This window comes from Adiantum capillus-veneris, chromosome 7 (assembly GCF_014529385.1).
Source record: "Adiantum capillus-veneris isolate H3 chromosome 7, ASM1452938v2, whole genome shotgun sequence".
In the NCBI taxonomy this organism is placed as follows: Eukaryota; Viridiplantae; Streptophyta; class Polypodiopsida; order Polypodiales; family Pteridaceae; genus Adiantum; species Adiantum capillus-veneris.
In genome coordinates, this window is record NC_140937.1 from 91547995 (window position 1) to 91568704 (window position 20710).

General features: G+C 42.4%; 1 protein-coding gene across 5 annotated transcripts in view; it reads right to left on the bottom strand.

The window, feature by feature from the left end:
* The window catches only part of LOC147454216 (Phosphoglycerate mutase family protein), a 57163-nt gene extending 44697 nt beyond the window's left edge, over positions 1–12466 (bottom strand). For 2 of the 5 annotated variants that reach the window (XM_086516222.1, XM_086516220.1), the window contains exons 1-3: positions 12285–12342; positions 12126–12206; positions 10646–11829 (exon numbers count right to left, since the gene is read on the bottom strand). Coding sequence is in view for 2 of the 5 variants with exons in the window: in XM_086516217.1 (XP_086372343.1) it covers positions 12126–12206; positions 12285–12365 (162 nt within the window). In the remaining 3 variants the exon portion in view is untranslated. Of the gene's footprint in view, positions 1–10645; positions 11830–12125; positions 12207–12284 lie in introns of all 5 variants that reach the window. The other 3 variants (XM_086516219.1, XM_086516217.1, XM_086516218.1) reach the window with 3 other exon arrangements.
* Positions 12467–20710: the final 8244 nt, after the last annotated feature.

A 20710-nucleotide genomic window follows, 5' to 3' on the forward strand; every position in this document is an offset into this window, starting at 1 on the left:
CCACACAAAATATGAATAGAGTCTCTCTCGAAGAATCCAGAAATGACAGAGTACTTTTGTCAAAGTGATCACTGTACTGGACCAGACGAGGAGAGGATGGACCGAATCGGAGCAGAGGTCTCAACTAACAGCCCAGCTGCCTGCAAATCACAGCAGGAGTCGCAACACGTTTTGCAGGCTGCTGACATGGCAATATGGACGGCCTGGTTTTTGACCAATTTATTGAAAGTGTTGACTTTATGGACACCAGGTTTTATGGGGCGCCAATTTTTCATAGCAAGTGCTTTTTGGGCCTACGTGCCTTAATAATGAGGGCTAGGGGGTCACTCTTGCAGGTCAGTGCATGGTTGCAAGTATCGTTGAAAGTGTTTGGACACCAATAGGATCCTCTTCAACACTTTTGGAGCACAATTCTATGGCTGTGTTTTCTTCAAGGAGATGGATTGGCAGATTCTTTGTGCCTTTTCCAATTTCACGTCTTTCTTGGAATTGTGAACAGAGGTATCTATCAAAGGGGTAGCAAGTTGATGATTCAGTTGCACTTTTATGCCAGTTGTGGATTATGGGTAACACGGGGGATTTCCTTCCTTCTAGAAGGAGAGAATGTTCTTTGATTTTTTATTTTCCATTTGAGGATAGAAATTTCGATTCCATTTTTTACTCTTGTTCATCCAGCATGCAGCAAACCAGGTGCATGTTCCACTCCATGTGCTGGAGTTGTCTTTGACAAGTAGAGGGGATCTCTTCTATCTCCAGTACCACTTCTTGTATGATAATCGGCTTTCAAAGGATGAGGTTTAGAGGTGGAGCATGTAGTGCCAAATGCTTAGCCAATGATGGACGCCAAATTGCATGCAACTTCGAAGTGCTCTCCCTTCTCGTAAAGCATCTACTTCGAGCATATGTACAGTGTGGGAGTATCACATTTTGGTTATAGTATACTATAAATAGGTCAAGGGAGGTTTTTTTTTGAGTTAATTCTTCATGAACAACTGGATTCAAGAGGACAATGCGTGAGGCTTCTACTTCGGCGTGGTCAACCTTTTCAGACACGCAAGGCATTTTGGCTATTGTGGTTCCTTTCGCACAAGTTTTAGCATGGACAGCCATGATAAAGTCTATGCAGGGAACAAAGGGAAGAGGAAGATTTTTCCTATGAAGGAAAAGCACGTCCTTTCAGCCAACATTTAACTTATGGGGGGTTTACAAGGAGCTTCACCCTTGTTTTCCAAAAATAAGCTTAAGTGTAAAAGACTTGTAAGTTTCAACGGGTCGTTTAATTTAAAAGGTCAAAGGGACGAGGTGTCAAGGGGCCATCCCTCACCCCATACTGATTGCCGTGCAAATTGGATTCGCAAACAAATGGCGAGCAAGCATTGGCTTTGGGTAGTGGCCTCAATGGTAGAGCTCATCCAACCCACACACACTCACAAAAAGACAAGCTGTTCCTCTTCAGCGTATGCGCAATCTACAACCAGCATAGCCCTTTCCTTGTGACATAAAAAATGCAATTCACCCGCTTAAAGTTCACGACTGGCTCTCAGTAAATCCAAAAGGGGACTTGGAAAACCATCCTAGCTTGTTTGTAATTAGAAAACCGGACAGATATCCCGTTTTCCACTTTTGACTTTCATCCTTTGGTGAACATGGGGAGGGTGAAAATAAAGAAAAAGGAAAATGAAAGTTGGGGGTGTACGAGAAAGACAGAGGATTCCTTACAAGGGGAAATCTTTCTTTGGTATTGGGAGTTTGTTGATACGGTGAGGGAGACCTATGCTTTTAATGGGAGTGGCATAACATTTGTTCCAAAAAGAGTTGTGGATGGTGGTTTTATTAGGTCTATGAGGTTTACTTAGCTTAAGAAGGGTTAGAGAGAGAGAGAGAGAAAGAAAGAGAGAGAGAGAGAGAAGAAGAAGAGAATTTCTAACGTCGTAGGAAACTATCCCAAGAGACCTTAAAGATCTATCCGACGAGGGGAGAGAGAGAGAGAGAGACACACACAGATTTCATTATCGTCCTTGGAGGTCAAATATGACCTATGGGACCAAGGAGTACATGGAGAATCATGACTAATGTGGATACAACAAAATTGTGACATATGTCACTTAGGGGAAAGAGAAGGGGAAGATGGCCTCGGAGTTTTTGGAGCCCGAAATTCCTCGATGATGGCCTTGCCGCCTCGATAGACGGCCCATTTGTCGATTGCTCGTGCCTCTCGAACCTTTTGGAGTTCCTTGTTTCTTGACTTTGAGTTGGGCAAGAGTCAAGGCCTCGCTTATCCATACTTTGGTGCCCTTGAGAAGTCGTGTTTGTTGTACAAGTGTTATGCGCGCCTCTTTAGTCTTGAAGACCAAGATGCCTTGGTTGGTGCGGTTGTCATGGTGAACCTTCTCAATTGTGATGGGGTCAAACTCGGTTGGGTGGATGGCTTGGTTGAGCTTCACTAGCGTTGGGGTATAGTCGTCACTCTCTCCCCACCAAGTAGAGGGCAAGCCGCCGATACAAATAGATAGTGCTAGTCCTTCCCGTCGACAACGTTCCTGCATGCACTCTTCTACTTTGGAGGAGACCGTGATGGTTGCTTCTTGGACTTGGGTGGCAAGGTTTGCCATGCGTGCGGTGACGGTGTGTTCGACCTCCTTTGCTTTGGCAAGAAGGCCCTCGCTGTCGTCTTGCTTTTGAGACTCCAAAGAGGAGAGGTGTGTGTAAGTTGCAGCGGAAGTGAATGTTGAACTTTTGCTCAAGATGAGTGCTCCGAATTGTGCTCAAGGGTTCCTTTTACTTACGGAAGGGAGAGCCTTCTGTACCTTTTGTGAGAGAGTGCAATGATCACAAACAAAGTGAATGACATTATGAATGAAGGTGCCGAGACTGAGAGAGAGAGAGAGAGAGAGAGAGAGAGAGAGAGAGAGAGAGAGAAGAATACGACACCAGACGGTTCTCAAACCCTCCTCCAAGGGCCCCCCTCTCTATGGCGAGAGAGGTCTATGTTATTGATTGCACAAATCTGGTACAATGGTCTAGATGCAATGGACTTGCCGACTACAATGTTGAGGACGACGAGGATGGGCTGAAATCTGCAAAAACGCTGACTTCTGCTCAATTCTGACACTGTGTCGGCCATGACGGCGATGGCGACGACGATGCGCTGAAAACGCAGATGCTGAAAATCTGCGGACAGCGGCTGAATCTGGCGAGAGCGGTCTACTTATGATTGCACAAATCTCTACAATGCTTTAAACTTGTCGACGATGTCGACGACGATGAGGACGACGACGAGACGGGCTGAAATCTGAAAATGCTAAGGGCTGAAATCTGCAAATCTTTATCTGCTGAATTCTGACTCTATGTCGGTGATGATGTCGATGGCGACGATGCGACGACGACACGCTGAAAACACAGATGCTGAAATCTGCGTTTTCCGGGCTGAAACTGCAAACTTCGATGAATCTGACCGTGCGGCGAGGATCTGCTGCGGGGAGGTGAGATCTGCGATGTTCGGGACTTCTACTGCGATGTCTGACTCCTGAAAACTGAAAACGCTGGTCCTACTGTGGATCTTGTCGCGAAGATCTGCAAAAACGCTGAGGTATCAGACTGATGCAAAAACGCTAGGGCTGAAAACTGGTCTTGCGGTGGAAATCTGCTAACGCTAGGGAAATCTATTGTCTGCTGTGGACTCTGCTAACGCTAGGGCTGATTTGTTGTGTCGTGTTGTCGCCGAGGCTGTTCTGCTGTGCAAAAACGCCAGGCTTCTGTCTTGCTGAAAAACGCTAGCTCTGCATCTGCAAAAACGCTAGGTCTTCTGTCTTGGGGAGTCTTGCTGAGAAGTTGCCTGATGAACACCGGGTTCTTGCTGCCTCTTTTGCCAGAAAGTGCTAGCGCTAGGTTTCTATATATACTTGGCTAGTCAAATTGCCCTACCCAGTTCCCAACAAAAGTCACTTAAAAATAATAAGTGAAAAATGTCAAAAATAGGAAAAATAGGTCTATGCACTGTAAAAATGCTCTTGATGGGTTTTGATGGAAATCTGATGATCATGCTGTGTGCAACCAGAGAATATGCATCTAATATAAGTGTCTGGACATGCACGGTCTGCGAACAGACTCACAAAAGTGCCAAATCACTTCCTATTCTAGACTGACTGAACTGAACTGAACCGAACCCATATCATGAAGTAGCTTGTCCACTACACATAGGGTTAGATGTGCACGTGACATCCCCTCCTTTTCAAAGTGAGGTATTGGTACCAAACTGTATGGCATCGAGGGAGATCGTTATCAGTGTCTGGAATCCTCGAAAGGACTCTTCGCCGGCCCACTCTGATGCGTGGGTCATGAAATACTTGAACTTCATAAAGGTCTGCAACGCTTGCTTCTTTGGGCCGCGCCGAAAGCGACACAAAGTCTTCTGTGGCTCCTTCCATGCTTCAACTTCGTCTATAGTCATGCGTCTAGCTTCTTCAAGAATCTCCGAGGATGAAAAGTCCTGAAACCACTTCCAACACAAAAACATGAACATACCCATTCCATGTAAAGTGACTCGAAAAATACTATTCTTTCGAAAAAACTGTGCATGCCATGCAATGCAGATGAACAAAGTGACGGAGTGCCAAACTGTTCATCAAGCACACGCATCTTGGCTTTCTGATCTAAATCAATCAACTGTGGCAAAACACAATGGAAATGCAGATGCTTGATGCTCAATCCTTCTTGTGCTCTTTCTACGACTGTGTCCCGCCAAGGAAGAGACATGGAATGTGACTTCCTTGAATGCAAACATTTCATCTTTTCATGAGTAATCGGCATACATCCGTGCTCATTCATGAGTGAATCGTGCTCAACGTACATTATGACATGCCTGTGAAAAGGGATCACATAAGAACGGTGACTAAAATACAGGAAACGATCACGAATGAAACACTCGAACAATGCCTGTTGACTAATTATGTGAACACATAATACTTCCTGCGGGGATTCTTGGGACCTAGGCTCAAGAGCCAAGATCGGTTCTTCAGGATCTATCGAATCTTCTTGTGGGGGATCTACGGACCTCGACTCGAAAGCCAAGATCAGCTCTTTGTGATCGATCGAATCTGCAATGAGGTTAGCTTCACTAGAAAAAGTATCCACTAAACCATCAACCTTGTGAACAATCACGTCTTTTTCCTGCAAATCATCATGCTCGTGAGAAATCACATCATTATCCTGCAAATCATCATGCAATTCATCATGCTTATCATTATCATGCAAATCATGTAATTTCTGTGTGTCTTGCTTTGGAGAAGACAAGACTAAGAGAGTCTCCTTCTACCGAATCTCTTGAAGCTGCGCCTGCACATTAGGAAAAAGTCAGAACAATGTGACTTTCCTTTCGTTGTGCTCACGCTCTATGGCTGCCATTCTTTCTTCGTTTTCACGGGCTATGGCTGCCATGCTTTCTTCGTGTTCGTCGGCTATTTTTGCTTTTCTTTCTTGGTGTTCACGCTCCATTTCGGCTCTTCTTTCTTTGTGCTTGCTATCCATTTCTGCTTTTCTTTCTTCGCGTTCTAACTTCCTGTCCATCATCATTTTGTCGAAAGCTTGTTAGTGAAATCCTTGGCATAGATGGGGGAGGGGGAGGGTCAGAAAAACCTCCTGGTAGGGAAAATTCTTCTTTGCCACCCTCATGCTCACCACCTCTAAGCGAAGTATCCATTCCGCTTCGAGTGTTGACCATCCACTGAAGTCTTGGGTTCTTAAGTTCACGAGGAACTTGGGTTCTTGCGGGTCTTGGGTCTTGGGTCCTTGGGTCTTGAGGTTCTGGAGTCTTGAGGTTCTTGAGGTTCTTGGAGTCTAGAGGTTCTTGAGGTTCTTGAGGTTCTTCTTTAGCTTGCAATCTGTGTTAGAGAAGGATCTTCTCTTTACCCGAGTTCTTCTCTTTCCCACGGGCGCACCCCTTGGCGGCCTTGCGCTCACACCAAGGTTGCTTTTTCCCACCTCACGTCGATTGGCCGGCCGCTAAGTGCACGATCCGCTCTCAATGAGTGAAAAGAGGCACAAGGGGAGGCTGGACAAGCCCTTCTTTCTTGGGTTTCCTGTCACTCTTCAAAAACATGATTAGGAATCGACATGCCCAAGAAGACTTGGGTTACGTGCGACCTCAACAAGCAAAAAAAATTATGTGGTTCTTGTGGTTTTTTTCTTGAGTGATACAGAACACTGCCAAAGCTCTGATACCAATGTAAGGTGCAGCGGAAGTGAATGTCCTCAGGACGAGCGGGTGGTAACTCGCCTGGCAGGCCCTCTGAAAAGAAATCGGCATGAGTGTGGAGAAAATCTTGGCGTTCTTTTTCGAGGTCAAAACATATTCGACCTTCAATCATCATTCAATCCTTTCCAAAAAGTAAAGATACTGAATTTCATCAAGTACAATGTCCGTGCCCTTCATTTGTCAAAGTCGCTTTCTCGACCCGGTAGTCAACCACGGCGTTGTTCTTGTGGTACCAAGGGATTTCGAGTAGGACGTGTCACAAGACGGGCACCACGTGCCAATACAAAAGAACAGACTGAACAGACTTTTAGCACTTCAATAACAACTGAACTGAAAGAGAGGGACGACACGCGACACAAAGTGGCAGAATTCCACCCCAAAGAGTATTGGCCTCAAACCTTGGCGCCCCTTTCGGTATTTCTTTATATTGCATCAACACAGTACAAGCCGGTACTCCAGACTCTGCACCTTCTCCAAGAAGCATGCCAGAGAATGAGCCCTAACCTCATATTTAAAGGCCCTTGGCCTAAAAACCAATTACAGTGAAAAGCCTTCAAACTCAAAAGCATCTGGTCCAAAAGCAAAGCCAAAAAGCTGTCAGCGCAATTTACGAAAATCCGTACAGTCCTGCCACGTGAGCACCGCCAGCGTGAAAAGTGGAAATCTATACAGTTCTGCCACGTCATCAGCCAGCGTGATTTTTGGAAATCTGTCACGTCATCAGCCTGCTTCGTAAGTTCTTGTGTGAGTGTGTGAGCCCTACTTTATTTCCTGCTGCTTTGCCTCTTCACTTAGGGTTTAGGCTCCTCGGCCCACATCTGCAAGTTGACTCCCTTCTTCAGGGCTTCGACGCGTCATCAGTTTGTGACAAGACATCACAACCTCCCAAGGGAATTACGTAGAAATTTTCGTACCCTAAACACCCCTGACATTGCAAACAAAGTTTGCCCATGATCGGTGTAATGGCAACATCCCGTCCAGGTGCCGTTAGAACTACCTCCGCCTGTGGCCTCAGTCTATCGAGCGTAATTCCAAATCGAGCCGCCAAAAGGAGTTGGCCTTGGCTCCTTCATCAAAGAAAAAGAGGGATTCCTAATCTTTCACTTTTCCCTAAAAGCGGCAAAGTTTATACTTTCATTCATTTAATTTGGTTCGGGCCCCACGCAATGTGGTACCATTTTGGCTTTCATCTGCCTTTTCTGCCACGTTCCTCAGCTGCTTTCGAACTCTCTGACCTTTCTTCATCCTGTTTATTCGGTGCCTTTTTAGGGCACTTCACGAACATGTGCCCAGTTTCCCTGCATCCAAAGCACTTTCCCTCTTTGATATAGCTGACCCTCTCTCGAAGAGTGAGCTGGGGTCGTGCATCCTTTTCTTTCTGTTCTGGGTTACTCTTCTTCTTTCTACATTCATTGTTAGAAGTCTCTTCGGTTCTCTGCGTCATGATCTCATCTGTGAGGTAAGTCAAACTGCCTGAATGAATGGCAAAACCCTGTGTCGCATGACTCATCAATTCCTAAATGGAATTTAACTTTTGCTCTAAGCAGTGATCTCGGATCTCTGTAGGAAGTCCCAATGTGAACCGCTCAATCTGTTCTTTGAACGAGATCTTCTTAAATGAAGAGGCTGGTAGAAAAGAGTTCCAGAATCTCTCACAATATGCGTCCAATGAATCTCTCTTAGTCATCCGAAGATGGTTCCAAGCAGTTCGTATGTTACGCTCGTACTCCCAAGTCAACCAAGAAAAAATAAAAAGCCTTTTAAATTTCAGCCATTTAACTGGCACTTTCTTGTTCAATAGAAGCATGGACCACCAAGTTTGAGCATTTCCCCTCAAGTAAGAGGTAGCCCTCCGAATCTTGGAGTGCTCTGAGTAACGTCCTCCAGAGAAAGCTATGTCAAAATGTTGTATGAAGGCCAAAGCCTTCGAAGCATCTCGAAATACAGAAAATGTGTCAAATTTAATTGACTGTCCACCTTCTTTAAACTCTCGGACTTTCTTGCTTTTATCTTCCAGAAAGTCATATTGATTGGCTTTGTAAAAATTCTTCTTCCTTGCATAAAATTTGTTGTCATCGGAGTCCGAACTATCCGAAGACGAGTCCTCAGTAGAACTGTCCAAAACTGGGCGAGATTTTGACTTCTTTGCCTTTGTCTTGGCCTTTCTGAAGCTTTGCTTTTTGCTTCAAATTTTGCCTTTTCTGTCTTTTTCGCTCAACTCAAAACACCTAGAAGAACTCTAGAAGAAGAAGAACTAGGAATCCTTCAAACCGCACATGCTTCGTCTGCTTTCTTGCCGAGGCAGAAGTAGATTGACGACCCAAATAACCAGGGAAGTCAGTTCCTTTCTTCTGCTTTTTGTCGTGCTTTTCCGTTTTGTTCTGCGTGTCAAAAAGCTAAGAAATCCGTGCATCAACCACCTCTTCCAATTCTTGCTCAGTAAACATCCTGGAGTAGGAGGTTTCTTGAGTACTGATTTGGGCGGTGATTCTGTGGTCTGCTGCCACTGTGCATACACCTCGTCGAAGGAGGTCTAGTTCATAAATTTTGCAAATTTCGAGTCCTTCGTAAAATTGAACATCATCTTCCCTGCATGGTCGATCAATCGTCGACGCTCCATCTCTTCAAGCTCCACCGGAGTAGGCCGAGGCGGGCTGTACTCCTCGCGTGAATCCTCTTCGTGATCTCTTCCCACCTCTCCAGGTGCAGAGAAAGTCGACTGATCTCTATCTGAATCCATAAGTGCCGCGTAAAAAAGGATCGGATTTCCCGGTAGAAGAGTAGTCGGCCGCGCTCTGATACCACAGTAACAGACTTGGAAACTCCAAGTTGAGAATCTACCGCAACACCACAATATTTCACTTTAAAACAGTTCACATTTCACAATTGATTCGACACTGGCCCGGCGAAGTTCCGTGCCTAGCGATGTTGGCCCCAAAGATTGGCACCCCTTTCGGTATTTCTTTTTGTATTAATCTGCAGCTCAAAGTACAAGGGCACTAGTGGGACGCTCTCACTCTCAAACTCTACGTCCAGATGCTCGGAGAAGTGGGAAGCCTGCCCACTTATTTAATCATTACAAGGGATGCCAAAAGCAGAGCCCCTAAAAGTTGAAAACTCAAAAGCTTTCAAAAATGAAGCAATCTCTCTCTCACAAGCTCTCTTGAGTAAATAAAGCAAAGCTTTAAAAAGTATAGCTCTCTCTCTCTCTCATGCATTGCACAGGCAAAAGCAGGCCCAAAAGCTGCCAGAAAATCCGTACGCAAATCTGCCACGTTAGCAGCCCGAAAATCGTGGAGACTGTATGGCTGCCACGTCAACTTTTTTGCCAACGCATTATGCGGCGGGAATTTGGGGAGACTATACAGCTGCCACTACAGCATCTCAGCAGGGCGGTGTGTGTACCAGGTAGCCATGTCACCAATTTGTGACAGGTGACGAGGCACGCCCCCCGGGAAATGCGCCGACATGCTGACATGGCACTCTACGAACTGTCGCAGAACACGCTAACATGCTTTCGTTGTAGCGTATGGAATTCCGTGATTTCAGCTGACATCGTACGGAAATTATGCTAGTTGATTTTGGCTGCTTTTGGGCAATTGCTTTTCAGCTTGAGTTAGTTGATTTTAAGGCTCTGCTTTTGGCCATCTCTTATAAGAATAAATAAGTCCTTAGGGACTTAGTACTCAAAGCATTTGGACGCAGAGTCTGAGAGTGAGTACCCGCGGGCTCTCTTTGTACTTTGCACACAGATTAATATAAAAATAAATACAAAAAGGGCCATCAATCTTTGGGGCCATTACCTCTTGGCACGGAACTACGCCGGGCCGTGTCGTCAACCGAATTAACAGAGGAAGAATACGGGCCACGTGGGCCTACTCAGTACGAACTTCAAGAGATCGAACATCGATAGCAGGTTGACGAGTAAACAAAGCAGATGATTAAATTTGCCAAAGATCCTCAGTTTGCAAAATTTTTGTCTTAGTAATCATCACTGAAGTGCACATTCAGTGACAAAAAGCCACCGAACCACCCATCAAACCAGCAATCAAGAAACCTCCTTCTCCGAGGATGTTTACAGAACAAGAGCTGCAAGAGGTCCTTCAGACCTAGATTAGTCAGCTTTTGAACATGAACAATCAATCCAAAAGGGCAAATGAAAAAGCGCAAGAAGAGGACTAACTACCTTGGTTATTGTCAAAGTCGACGATGTGAAAGCGTAGAGACCAAGGGGAGTGAGCATGAGAGAGAGAGAGAGAGAGAGTCTCCTGAACCAATCAACCTTAACAATGAATAATTGAATGTGTATACAATGGAGGCAAGGGTTTGCTTATATAACAAGCCCAGTAAATTGACCTACCAAAGACTTTGACAAATAAGTAAAATAAATACCTAAAAGCCAAACTAAATAATGGGACCAAGTCGATGAAGAAGCTACCATGGACAACCCAGCACCGGCCGGGCTACTGGATACACCTCGATGTTGCTCTCCTCAACTTTATACCTGAAAGTAATGCCATCTTGAGCATCGGTTGCCTTTGTAGAAACTTTGAACTGTAGACCATACTACGTCCAATAATCCCCATTCGTAAACTATGAACACATCACGTCCAAAATATAAAACTCCAAGATAATGAACTGTTGGAACACATCATGTCCATAATCCGACCAACAACAATGAATTAGCTAGCCCATCCATAGTGTTTTAGACGTCTGATTGGCTCCCTGCCAGATACATGTGCATTGAACTCCGACCTACAGATCCAAACACCAAAATTTGAACTCCAACACAAGGATCCAAATTAATTATAGGAAACAGTGCCTGCCCCTCTCTGCCACTCACAAGCTTCTCTGTGGTTGAAGCTAGTGGTGACACATGTCATTTGACTAGAAATCTGACATCGAGGCCACTGTGGCCACCGCCACGAGTGTCATGCAGATCTCCTTTGTCAAATCTTTATTATCGTAATCTTTGTCCAGCTTGCCTTTATCCTTGTCTATCTGTGAGTTCTTGCTTTTGCCTTTGGCTTCAAACTCTCGAGCCAAACAAAGCGTCGAATCACAATCATGACCGCGGTCGTACCTCTCAGGTACCGAGGCAGCTAACTGAGTACTGGTACTGCCATCCTTGTCCAACTGATCTTTGTCGTTGTCCTCTAACCAACTCCTCCATTTGCTTTTGACTTCACAAACTTGAGCCAAACAAATTGTTGGGTTCCTTGAGAACTATGCCGAGACATAGGCTGCGAAATGGATGGTTGACAATCCGTTGTCCATAGCTTTTAGTTGTCTTTGGTCGATCTCGTCACGGGCGCTCGAGCAAGGGGGTGCCTTGTTGAAGTTGCAAAACTTGGTATTTCCTACCTTCTCGCACTCCATTAGGCCACAAAAAATCTCCTCTCCGCTCCACATTCCAAGCCGATGCCGATCCACTCCTTTGCACTAATCCCAAGCTGTTTCGCCACTTCGAAATCCTCTCCTCCTCTTCCTCTCCCAAGTCGCACCTTTACTCCCTCGCAGAAGCAACTGAGGCAATGTCTAACCTCTCCCTCTCTGCACCTTGAGAATAACCTTGCCTGCACACAGTCCGCAGCGTTTTAAAATGCTATATACATCTGTTTAGTTTTATTTTTATTTTTGAACTACAAGGCGTAATAGGTGCACGAGTCACATAAAGTACTAGGTTTCGCATTGAAACTGAAGAATTTCACAGGTGCTAAAGCTCTGTGATGTTAATAAATCTCCATAGTGGCTGCCAGCATGGAATCATCATGTAACTAATTTTTAGGGAAGACATCGCTACTTGTGCCTTGCAATACACAGGTGGACCATCAGTTGAAGAGTGCGTAACGTCAGGAGGGACGTGCAATACCTTGAGAAACAGACGTCCTGCTTCTTGAGCTTGATTTATACCCACAGCAGAGAGTCCATGCTCCTCCAACACACCGTTGCTCTAGGAACCACCCAAATTAAACAAGAAGTAATGGAACCAGCACAAGCATTGCATGGATGCAGGATGAAGGGTGCTCACCAAATGAGAGACGATCAGACCTCTCTCGTTGGGCTTGCTACGCCCGTGCCGCAGAATCCAATACTTATTTTTCAGCTCCATAGCTCCTCCGCGCGCTCGTGCGTGTGGAAAACAGAGAGTACTAATGCCGGTCTCTCTGACGTCCTCTCTCTGGCCCGTGCGTTCATCGATATTCAGTTGGATGACGTGAGTTAAGGCTGACAAAAACTCAGGACTTAGAGTGTATATAAGGCTGGTGTCACACTAGGGCGGGCAAACGTTGGCCATGCTTAGGTGGCAAGCAACCATTTGCTTGCCAAAAAGTGAAACATGGCCTTGCGTGAGTGTCAGAGGGGCGGCCTCAATCCCCCGGCCAACTTCGCAAACTGGGAGGCCATCTGCAAAAGTGATGGCGGGAGTGCTCGCGACAGGCTTCGGACTCTGCAGGTCAGCGCGATGGCCGGGGAGCTTTCCCCTTGGCTAGTGCCAATTCCCTGCTGAGATGCGTGCAAATTTGCTGGGTGACCTGGTGTGACACCTCTTGTGTATCCACACTCACAAATTGCAAGTTGTCGGGTGTCCCAGTGTGACACAGGCCTAAATACATAGCTTATATTCACACTAGTGTGTCATGATCGAGCTTTCCTTATGAGGATTGCATAACCTCTCCCTTAAATTGTTCTACCGTGCCTAAAAGTGACATTTTCTAGGACTTTGTTAGCTACTTCTACTGACTCCTACTGGCTCCTCTTTATTTTATTCCGTCATTCATAGGAGATTCCTCGAAACTCCTACTCCTAACCTTGGAATGCAGACAATTACATTCTAACCCTTTAAAAGGGTTATGGCGGATTCAAATGTAGGCACGGTAGACTCCAGCGCCCTGAGGGTATTCCCCTTAGCTAACCCACCATCCAGGTGGTCATGATCTGAACACTCAACCATAAGTATAAAAAAATAGTTCGCAACAGCGGCTGCATCACCCTTGCCCTCGTCTGGCTGCTGTTGTCGCTTCCTATCGCCCATAGCTCTCATGGCTTGTCCGGCTGCATCGCCCTCCCTCCCCCATTGCAAGTCACAGGATCTTCCCTTCCTCACCCGCGCACGCTGCTTGTGCAAGTGATGGTCTTGACCTCGCACAAATGCCTCGAGAGCATCTTCGTACGATTCTGCCTTATTTTTTCATTTTCTACGATTGGGTAGCCCCTACTTGATGTGTGCTTGCAAGTCGCACCATTGTGTGAGATATTCTATGATGACCAAGATGCTTGCTAGGGACTCAGGTCAAAAATGGGCCCCGCCCTACGAACACTAGCCATAATGGGGTTTAAGTAATGAGGTGAATGCATGACTTGAACTAAGATTTTTTTAGTTCAGCTTTTAGTTAAATGAATGTGCAACCTCTCAACTAGTATTATATTCTCCCCAATTTGAAGCCTCAAAGACGAACAATGCCGATATGTTCAACTAGTAAAAATTGGGCCACCTAATCATGCATCCACCCAATGTGGCCTTTGATTTGGTGTTTCGATTTCCTAGCAGGCTATGTATTGGTGTAGCTATTGGTTTTACACATTTGTAGCCAAAAATGTGTTAATCGAAGTTTTTCTAGCACCTTGTAAAACCAAGGTGACCTCATAGGTGATGGGCATGGAATATTGGATCAATGTTGTTGTAGTACCTGAGGCACACCAAATTGTCAATGATTACATACATAGGTTTATGGAGATAGACGTGGGGAGCTCGTAAATTTTGGTTTATTTGTCGAACAGCTTGGTCAACTTTTTGTAACTCGTTAATTCTTATTGCATGATAGGATATCCGGTTATTGATGTGAGTTGTGACTATTTCATTTCACATCAAGAGATGCCATATGCTAAAAATCTATTTTTCCTTTTCTATACTTTATGTCAAATTGATATTCTTATAGAGCAAGAATCCATCAAAGAAGGAGACTTGGTGGATGGGACTTTTGAAGCATGGGAATGAGTGGTTGATGATCCATTTCCTCCAAGACTTTAGTTCCATGGAGACATGGGTGAGAAGGATACCAAAGTGCCAAGAGAGAATTTGGCCTTGCTTCAAAGAGCCAAGAATGTTGTGGTATTTATTTATGGTATACTAGCATATATTTATTGTATGGTTAATAGATGGAAGCAATCACTATTGTTGAATTGTCTCTCAAGATCTTGTAGATGATGTCAGATGTGCATGGATTTAAGCTTCATTATATGTGTATTCTATGGTTGATAGATGCAAAACAATATCTATCATTGAATTGTATGTCAAGGTCTAAATGGATGATCCATCTCTATTATTTTAACAATCCAACGACAGAGATAATAGAGCCTTATCCATGTTCATCTTGCATCATCCATTAAATCTTGAGAGACAATCTAGCGATAGGGATTGCTTTTAACATGTTAAACAACCATATAGCAAATGTATACCAATGTACAATAAATAAGTCCCTTAACATGTCGAGCAAACCTACAAATAATAGAAATGCCTACGACAAGGTCATGCTATGTTATTTTAACAATCCAATGACAGAGATAAGAGAGCCTTATCCATGTTCATCTAACATCATCCATTAAATCTTGAGAGACAATCCAACGATATAGATTGCTTTTGACGTGTTAAACAACCATATAGAAAATGTATACTAGTGTACCATAGGTAAATACCTTAACATGTCCGGCAACTTACGCTATAATAGAAATGTATACGACAAAATAATATGATGCACCATATTTTCAAAATCATGGTATGCTAACTGTTAAGGCATACAGTGAAGATAGGACGAGAGCAAGAGACCGACCAAGAGAGCGAGGTCATGGGCACCTCCTAGGTGGAAATATGAAATTCATAATGTATACACGGGGTCTATTTTTAGAATTTTGAATGCATGTGATTTGGTAAACTCAATAACAATGATTGCCCGGAGATGAAATGGTGGACCGACCATACAATGAAAGAAATAGAATTGTGCAGTATGGATTTTATTTCTCATAAATCTCTTAGAATTGACAAATAATCGGTATGCTTGTCTAAGAAGAGGAGAATGTGGCTAGTGTGTCTTTCAATTCACTTAATCATACATACAGATTTGAACATGGAAGTTCATATCAAGAAAGTTTGTAGCCAAAAGTTATGGTAGATGTGACATCTGAATCTAATAGCATAGTGTCCACGTCATTTTGAGAAATAAAATATATCTCATCTATTCAAGTGGAATTGAGAGGAATTGAAGCGAAATTTGTTGATGTGCACAAAAGCAAGTATTTTAATATATGCTTTAGAAAAAAACAACAATTGATGAGTAAAAACAGAAAGATAAGCATGGAGGTGAAAATCATGGAGAGAGGGAGAGAATTAAGAAATTGATGAAGGAGAATTTGCATCGCAAGGTGCTTGTGGCCTTAGACTTATTTTTCTAAGCTAAAATTGTAAGATACATGCATGAAACAATTATCAAAATTTACTACAACTTTTTGTTTTGAAAATACTACTAATACCACCATAAGACTATTTGACACCCTTGTCTTCGGGGAATTTGGTGACCCAGCATTCATTAGATGATGTGGGTCATTGAGCATTTTATGGAATATGAATGCCATCACCCCTCACGATGGCTACGGAATATGATTGCCATCACCCCTCACATCGAGAAACCATGACCGAGAACAGTACACCTTGCCACTAAAACATTGCAAGCATAGTGTGAACCTATGATTATATGGTGAAAAATAGTTGCAATCAGGGTTGAAAATGGTAGGGCATGTCATCAAAATTTAACTTTGATAAATTTTAGGCTTTACCATGGCCTTTCTCTATCTAGAAATGACTATACTAGAGAGACATCTAAGGACAATGAGGCATACAAGGGAGTGCACTCATGGCTAAGGAAGTGCCAAAAGATGAATGCCACTTTATAAGTGCATGAAAAATTCTCCTAAGATTTCACAATAATTTTACAAGAACTCAAAATGACAATAGCTTACGGTGGGTAGAATTGGAGGCAAAGTGGGTAAAAGGGCATGTGGATGGGCGTAACGACCTAGAAAGTCCATATGCCTCTTCAAAGATCTCAATAGAGGCTAAACCTCCACGTTCATACTCCCATACTTTGGACTCTTCCACCTCCTCTAAGAAATTCAAAGTTACTATTTTTAAAAAGGGAGGGGAAGCAATAGTCTTCATTAAATTGAGCTTAACTCCCTCATACAAGGTCATATTGCAAAAACTTTTTAAAAAGAACTTTAGCTCTTTTCAAGCTCCACAACTTTGTAGAAGAAATTGAGAGCTAATTTTGAGATTACAAAAGTCATTTGACGGAATTTTCAGAGACTACTTGAAATTTGAGGAGCCTCTAGTAGTATAAATCTTCTTCTTGTCAAGCTCATGATCAAAGCCTTATGGATTCCACTCCTTTTCTCTGATGTATACTTATATTGAGCATTCATTAATGCTTTCAAATATAAATCATCCCATGGAATATCTAAAGTATACTTGGGTCCACATCAAGCTATAAACATATAGTTTTCCATTGTTGTTACATTTATACGAGTCCTTTGAGTTGTCTTTATGGTATTCTGAAGAGTGAACCCACACTTTGAAACAATCATATTCATAGGCACTACCAAAAGTATCTTGCACAGTTTCATCATATTTGTAAAGGAGCATGCATAGTGAAATCATACTTGCAAACATGACATGCATCACGAACACTTTTTTGTTTGAAATTGTTGGCAAGAATTGTTGTGAATATATTGAGCTCTCCCTTGCATTTCTCCACATCATTTTTAATCATCGAAACTAACCAAGTAGCTTCTCTAGCCATGCTTTGCTATTATTCTCCATCTTCATCTCTTCACTTGCGTAATGCTTGGGACTAAAAATCTTGCATGCATCAAAATTATGCATGTCCTCCTCTATCTTCACCTTTAGATTTTACACAATTTGTTGTACCAGCTCTCACCTTGGCTAGTTCCTTCCATGCTATCAAACTTCAACTTGTGGGATGTGCAAATTTCCACCAACATCAGATTCCCATGAACTAAGCAAGCTTTTTCGAGCAATCTCATATCCGAGCGAGTCCAACCATTATTGTTGTCTCTAAGTGATGGTTTTAGCACCTCAACTTAGAACAGGACGACTTGAGCTGCAGAGGATGTTGAATCTCAACTTCAGCCACACCATAGATGACATTAAGGACTATGTGAACAACAACAAAACATAGACAATAATACCTCGAGAAGAACTTACCTTCCCAAATCGACATTCCCTCTAAGCATTAATGTCAAGCATAAAAGTCACAAATTCCATGTGATCATCATGAAGATTATGTGTGCATTATTAGTAGTTCAACTAGATGTGAATTTGTTCTAAATTAGAACAAGTCCACTTTTGTCAATATTGCCTTGTGTGCATAAAAACGTAGGTGGTGGAGTACAAGAATACCTTAAACTTCCCTAGAACACATAGTAAAGATTCTCATGCTAAGGACCATGACATCGTGGGCCATCATTTGTCGCAGTTGATGTAGGCTTTGTAAACACACTAAAGGTTTTCATTTAGCAGCGATAAAATCTAACTTTCTCTAAATTTAACATGAATTTGATGATTTTGACCACACCATTGTGTCCGAAACGCCTAAAAACCCTAAAGACAATTGATAGTTTTGTGAGATTTCTAAGTAAAATGATATTAAGGTTAAAAAAGATACTAAGCTTTAAAGAAGGTACATTAAATAAGAGAAATACACAGTATGATTACAAACTCAATCAAACAATTCTATAGTCTTACTCTCAAAACTTTACTAGTGAGGTTCTTATATATTGTCTCAAATCTGGTCATCTCAAATTGTACCTTCTAGTTTTTCTTCACATGGCAACATCGTGATTTTTATCCTCTACTTCATTTTTTCCCAAATAAACTCGCTCTATCCTTCATCATCTATCTCTCTTTTTGTTCCCAAGTAGACCTTAAGTTTTTTATCCCCTTTACTTTACCAACCATGATATGCATGAATTTCTAAGTATGAAATGGAAACCACTTGCAGACACTCATATTTCATAACAAACAAACCGCTTTGAGTCCAAAAAAGCATGCATGTCTGGTAGTAATGATCCCCCCTTGGGATAAAGCAACCCAAGATGTAGAGTGTCACTCAAGTAGTCAAAGATCCTTTTAATACTCGGCCAATGCTTAGACCCTGGGTTATGCATAAATCTACTGACCTCCTATGAAACTGCAAACTAAATATCCAACCTCATATTGCAAATAAGGCATCCAAAGAATGTCATCCACAAAATCTCCAACATCATGAAGGATCAATTTCAAATGTGTTTCCATTAGAGTAGTAATAGATTTGTGGCCTCAACTCCAAACTTACATAATAATGTCTGGCAATGTTTGTTTCATTCGGACTAGTCCTCAACAAAGCATCTGCATACAAAATCACCATGAGATGTATATCATCATGCTTGACATACAAAGTGCTTTCAGTTGGACTATTAACAAAAGCCTTGTTTAACCAAATGAGCATCAGCTTTCTCATACAAGCACGAGGAGATTTCTTCAACCCATACAAAGCTTTATTTTCTTGTCCTTTCTCGACAAAATGGTGAGGTTGTGTTACAAATACTTCCTCAAATATATCACCATTCAAGAAAGCAATAACAATGTTTGATTGAGGTCTAATTGATGTACATTCCATCTAAAGTAAGCTACCAATGGACATAGAAAAGAAACAGTAGTCATACAACAAGTGGAAGCAAAAGTCTCTTCATGGTGGTCAACGCCTTTCTATCGTGCATAACCTTTTGCAACAAGTCTAGCCTTGTAGCAATCACTCTCACTATTCGGCTTACATTTAACCAAAAGCCTTTTTCCAAGAGGAAAATCACATAAAGTCCATGTTTCATTTACATAAGTGCATGATATTCTAATTGAATTGCAACCATCCAAATTTTTGAATTCTATGCTTCATCAAAAGAAAGAGGTTTCTCTTCATCACATAAACTAGAAACAACCAAAGTATAACAATCTGATGCATGTGATGCCAGCCAGAACTTGAACGAATATGAGTAGACATAGGTGCATCCAATTTATGGCATGCAAAGTATGCATCATCCATTTTGTCAAAACCTCTAGCCTCTTCATTCTCAACCCTTTCCACATCAAGTACATTGTCTAAATTTGTAGGCTAATCTATAACATTTTCCAAAACCCCCATGGGCTATACATTTGCCTCATTAGAACTTACATTAAAGTTTTCACCATCAAAAAGAGGCAATAGACTGTCATAAATGTCCTATGTACCTACATCACTATCTCTAGTACATGATAGCAAGAAATTTTCATAAATACAACATCTCGTGAATCCAAGATAAGTTTTGTATGTGGATGGTATAACTTGTAACTTTTGCTTTCAAGACTGTAACCAACAAAATTGCATTTGATATCTATATCATCCAATTTTTGCACTACTTTTGTGGCACCAAAGCATAAGCCAAACAACCAGAAACGTGTGTGTGATCAATAGATGGCTTCTTATCATGAAATTCTTCATAAGGAGTCTTAGATTGTAAAGCTTTAGTAAGACACCTGTTAAGTACATAGGTAGAAGACATGACAGCTTGAAGCCAAAATGAATGTGATAAAGCTTGAATCTTGACTATACATCATGCCATCTCCATAAGCGATCTGTTTTTCCACTCAGCAACACCATTTTGTTGAGGCGTATAAGGTATTGTACATTGGTGTTTTATCCCACGACTAGCCAAAAATGCATTAAACTCATGAGACATATACTCCCCCCTCCATCTAAACGGAGGGTGCCCATAGTACATTTTGAACCATAGCCAAAAATATCTTAAAGCACATGAACACTTTGAAGTTAGATTTAAGTAGACACGTCTCGTCTCTCACTCAATGCATGCCAGTAACAAAATCGAGACTATGTCTTCTCGTACCTCAGATACATGCATAAGATATACCAAGCCACTGCGGGCTCAAAATGCATCCCAAGTAGGCTTGCAAAGATCTATCAAAAACCTTTAGAGCATGTAAAGCCTATGACTATCTGTCTATAGCTACATGAGCATATGAAACTCTCACTCCTATAAGATTGGGTACAAGAACACTAAACTGTGTCCAAGTTGACAAAACCTATCAAAGTGGAAGTCAAACTAGACCACTAAATCATCAGAGAGTAAAATAGCAGACATGCTGAAAACATGGCGTGAATTTGAGAAAAATGTTAACCTTGTAAACTAAGTCAAAAAATCCCTCCAAAACCCCATGAAAATAGACACTCAATGTCTTAATAAATAGATCCACAAATGGAAAATTGGCTCACTCTTGAACGAGTGGCTCTATGGACGATTGCACCTGTCCAAAGTACCTGTAAACCTGTGAATCTACTACTTGCGAGCTATACA